This window comes from Lolium rigidum, chromosome 1, assembly GCF_022539505.1.
Source record: "Lolium rigidum isolate FL_2022 chromosome 1, APGP_CSIRO_Lrig_0.1, whole genome shotgun sequence".
Lineage (NCBI taxonomy): Eukaryota > Viridiplantae > Streptophyta > Magnoliopsida > Poales > Poaceae > Lolium > Lolium rigidum.
Window position 1 is genome coordinate 324,782,795 of NC_061508.1, and position 4,227 is coordinate 324,787,021.

The 4,227-nt window shown below is 49.2% G+C and overlaps 1 protein-coding gene across 1 annotated transcript; it reads left to right on the top strand.

The window, feature by feature from the left end:
- Positions 1 to 1,048: 1,048 nt before the first annotated feature.
- LOC124684312 (protein OS-9 homolog) lies at positions 1,049 to 3,637 on the top strand. The gene is made up of 8 exons (XM_047218653.1): positions 1,049 to 1,163; positions 1,339 to 1,415; positions 1,809 to 2,009; positions 2,125 to 2,196; positions 2,496 to 2,608; positions 2,727 to 2,793; positions 2,922 to 3,028; positions 3,110 to 3,637. Exons 1-8 carry the CDS (start codon positions 1,064 to 1,066, stop codon positions 3,267 to 3,269), a joined length of 897 nt encoding a protein of 298 aa, XP_047074609.1. The 5' UTR covers positions 1,049 to 1,063; the 3' UTR covers positions 3,270 to 3,637.
- Positions 3,638 to 4,227: the final 590 nt, after the last annotated feature.

Sequence of the window (4,227 nt, forward strand, 5' to 3'; positions counted from 1 at the left end):
GGCTCGGCACCCACACGCTCCTCCGCCACCGCGCGTACTCGCCGAACGCCCACCCGCGCGCCGCGCCCCCGCCGTCGCGCGTCCACGGCCGGCACGGCGCGCCGCCGCGCTGGTGCAGCGCGCAGCACAGACCAGGAGGGAGCCGCTCGCAGCAGCACGTCAGCACGACCTTCGTCCCGCCGTGGTCCGGCGACGCGCCCCGCCGCCTCAGCATGCGCCGTGCCACCCTCTTCGCCAGCGCCTGCCGCATCGGCAATGCCGTCAGCAGCACGGCCTCCTTCGCCGGCGCCACCCCGGCCTTCGTCGCGCAGCTCCTCTGGCTCTCGGCGTCGGCGGGCGGGTAGCAAGGCTCTTGCGGCCTCTTGGCGGCGGGGTCGCGCCTCGACGCCGCGAGCATTTCTCGCACCGCCGTGGAGAGCGTCGACGACGACGACGACGGCGGCGGTGGCAATGCAGCCGTCGTCTGTCCCGGCACCGCACACCCGCCACGCCCGGACACCGACCCGCCGCCGCGAGGCCGCAGCAGGACGGAGAGACCGGCCGCCGTGGAGTGCTCGAGCTCCATCTTCTTCCGAGGCCACGAGCGCTCCAGCTCCGTGTATACACGGCGAGCGATCCTTGGCTGAATTAAACTCGTCCAGCCCGATCGCTCATCTGCGAACAGAGCATGAGAGCATGCATATAGACCACGGCACGCGGCGCGCAACCACGGCGGTGCGCGTGCAGCAACGGCGGAGCTAGCTAGCTCTAACTGGTTCGTACGCGCTAACTCTAACTGCTACCCGCTGCTGGAAAAAAAATGAACTTTGTTAACCGCAAAACTGCGAGCGGTGGCAGAATTAGAATGCGGAAACTTTAAATACGTGACCAGGCTAGGGAAGCGGGTCTAGCCTGTTGTGCGCGCGAACGGCGAGGTGAAAGCGGAAACAAAGTCCCCGAAGGCGGAAGTGGCCCTCGCGTCGCGTCGTCTCGTCTGACTCCCAGTCTCCCTCCCTCCGGAGTCCCGATCGATCTCCTCCAGCCGACGCGGGTGACCGGAGCGCCTCCGCATACGCCGCCGCCGATGGGGTTCGCCGGCGGGGCGACCGCGCCGCTCTTGCTCCTCCTCCTCCTTGTGGTTGCTGCTGGCGCGGCCGCCAACGACCAGATCTTCACCACCTCAGGTACACGCGCCACGGCCCCCGTCCCTGGTCAGATCTAGCTCTCTGTACTGTGCCTGAGGAGACTGTTTCCTCCTGCTCATGCGGTGCGAAGCTGTAACGGATGATGGACGTATCTAGCTCTTGTTGGTCACTGAGATAAAATTGAGGGCTGCACTGAGTTTTTGATGGTTGCCAGGTGTGCCGTTTGGGAAGAACTCGCGGGAGCCGAGGTACCGCGTGGAGTTCCATCCCGTCGATTCTCCCTACCACCCGGTGAGTTTCCTAACACGTGAGCTCTCTCTACTTCAGACTTCAGAATTATCTGGTATAGTGAATTGGAATATAAGCCACAAAAGAACGGTACCAAGAAATAATCAATTCACGACATCTTGATGTAGATAAGTACTACTAACTAGCTAGGATTTCAGAAGAGTCAGAGTAGCAGGAAGAATTGCTGACTTCTCGTTCTCGTATAGGAGAATGTGCTATAAGCAAACGCTGGTTTACCATGTTCCTACTAAATTCATGTGTATCCCATGCCATTTTGTCAGAAATCCTGAATTTGAATCTTTACCTAAATTCCTCACCGTATTACTTGCTGTTCCACAAACCTGCTTCCTCTAACTGCGACTGTTTGCTGAATATACTTGCTGTTTTTTTCTGCAGGAGAATGGCCAAGAATCCGAACCGATGACTAGCCACGAGGGAAAACATTACACGTGCTACCTACCAGTCGAGGAAACCAAGACCATGAAGTCGATTGTCCCGCAAAATGCAACCAATGTTATAGTAGAAAGCGAACGGAAAGTTAAACCAAAGGAGCCAGATGAATTGCTGGAGATCCTCAAAGATCAGTGCTTTTACAGGGTGAGCATACAACTTTTTCTCTGTGCTTGAGGGCGTGGGGCTTATGATTGGTCTTGTGTGAGGTTAATGGAATGTCTGAAACACGATCTGATCATTATAATTGTTGTTAACGCAGCATGAAGGTTGGTGGTCTTATGAATTCTGCTATTATGGGAAAATCCGACAGGTTCATGTCGAGGGTGAGAAGGTAAAGGCTATTTTCTTTGGCGAGACTCATAATGATTATACTTCTGTTGATCTTTCTATTCTACCCATCCTCCAAAAACTAATTCTGAATTGTTTTAGCACAAGAATTGCTAGCTTTAACAGGAGAGACCAGAACTGAACTCATTTATGTTGTAGAAGAAGGAAACAATTTAATCTTTAGCTCCAGTAGTATTAGAATGGCTTCATTTAAATGTTCTCATGCTTTGACACTGTCATATAGACATGTTGTAGTTCTAGAGCTTTTTGGTTGCTTTATTAAGTGTGTATCTTTTGCTGAAGGTTATTCAAGAGTATGTTCTAGGTGAATTTGATGCTGATGCAACCGATGCTTACCATGAAAATCGCACCTCTGAGTCTGATGATGAGGATCATGTGAAAGATACTTCTAAGCGGTATTATACTAAAACTTTGGAAAAGTATTGCTGTATAACACTATAAGTACAAACAGTAAACTACATCTGGAAGCAGAACTCTCTTGAATTAATATTTCCTGCTTCTGTACCACCGCAGATATCATGTCCACCTGTACTCAAATGGGACTGTATGTGATCTCACAGATATACCGCGGTACACAGAGGTAAGAAAAAACTAGGGAAGCACTATTATAATCCATGTGGCTGTGGTCCTAACTTCAAGCAGTTTGGTCGCTAAGGTGTCCTCCTGTTTAGTACTGCATTTAACTGTACCCACCCTACCTTCTTACAGGTTAGATTTGTTTGTTCTGAGCCCACAGTACTGATCAGCTCGATAAAAGAGATATCTTCCTGCAAATACGTTTTGACAGTACAAAACCCAATGCTCTGCAAGAACCCGTAAGTGTATCACGTTTCTATGTCAATCAATAGTCTCGTATCTTTAGATGGTTTCAGCTCATTACCTTGTTCTGCCTGCAGGTTATTTCAGCAGGAAAAGCGCACCTTCTTCATCCATTGCAATGAGGTCCTTGCTGAAGTTGATACCACTGAAGATGAAGACTCTCTTCCAAAAGAAGCTCAGATGTCCATCATTCCAGATCCAGATGAATTGCATGATTACGCAGCTTATGCTACCTGATTACCTCCCAATCGCCATTCGTTGCTATCCTCGTCCACTGAAGAAATAGTCATTTTGGAGGTACAAGCAACGGCATGTCGGCAGCAGCACCATCCCTTAACTTGTTCTGTCTGACCGTAATTAGTCTTACATGGTGCTCTTGAGCATATATGCATCCATTCATCTGAAGCAGTTGAGATTGTCAGACTAGGATGAAGAGGAGAGTGTCATTCTGTACTATAGTATAAATTAGTAAAGGACATATTTGAGATGCTGCCAGGCTAGACACCAACATTGGTTGAAATGTTTACAGAAGTAATGCAGTGATGTTTAGAGTGTGTTTTGTAATGAACTTTTCTTTGCAAAGCACTGATGTGAACTATAGCAAATGATCTTGTGTGAGGTTGGAGCAAAGCTGCAAAGGTAGTTTCTTCAGGCTGCAGATCAAGGCAACATGTAGGGAAGAACAGATTTGCTAAGTAATAGGTTCGCCATAGCAGCTTTGCCTTGCCATGCCATGCCCAAGTAGTATGTGCTTCAGTGCTTAGAGAATAGTGGGAGTATCTCTGAAAATTCTCCACCCATGTTGAGAATAGTGGGAGTATCTCTGAAAATTCTCCACCCATGTTAGTATGTTACGCAGTGCTAAAGATATGGCAGGCCGATATAATAAGAATATATTATCAATGGTGATTTGCAAAGTTGAGGGTGTCTGGTTATCAAACTCAAGCAAAGCTAAACCCTTTTACACTGCCCCTTCTGTAATTTTTCCTTGGCCCGCTACGCCAGCAATTATCTGGCATGTTGTGAATGATGTTTTCCGACATGTTGTGCATGGTATTTTCCAACATATCTACAACTGCAAGTATAACTCTTAAGGATTTAGGTAAAATCAACTAAACCATAAGCAGTTCATCTTCCCAAATACCGGAGAGCTTACCGGTGAAGTTCTTGCACGGAGTTCGGAGAAGGATAGAAG

Excerpts from the sequence above, each read along its gene's own strand:
- LOC124684312 (XM_047218653.1), top strand. The coding sequence starts at position 1,064 with ATGGGGTTCGCCGGCGGGGCGACCGCGCCGCTCTTGCTCCTCCTCCTC. Across the intron at positions 2,197-2,495 it reads TTCATGTCGAGGGTGAGAAG|GTTATTCAAGAGTATGTTCT; the intron begins GTAAAGGCTATT and ends CTTTTGCTGAAG. Across the intron at positions 3,029-3,109 it reads CCAATGCTCTGCAAGAACCC|GTTATTTCAGCAGGAAAAGC; the intron begins GTAAGTGTATCA and ends TTCTGCCTGCAG.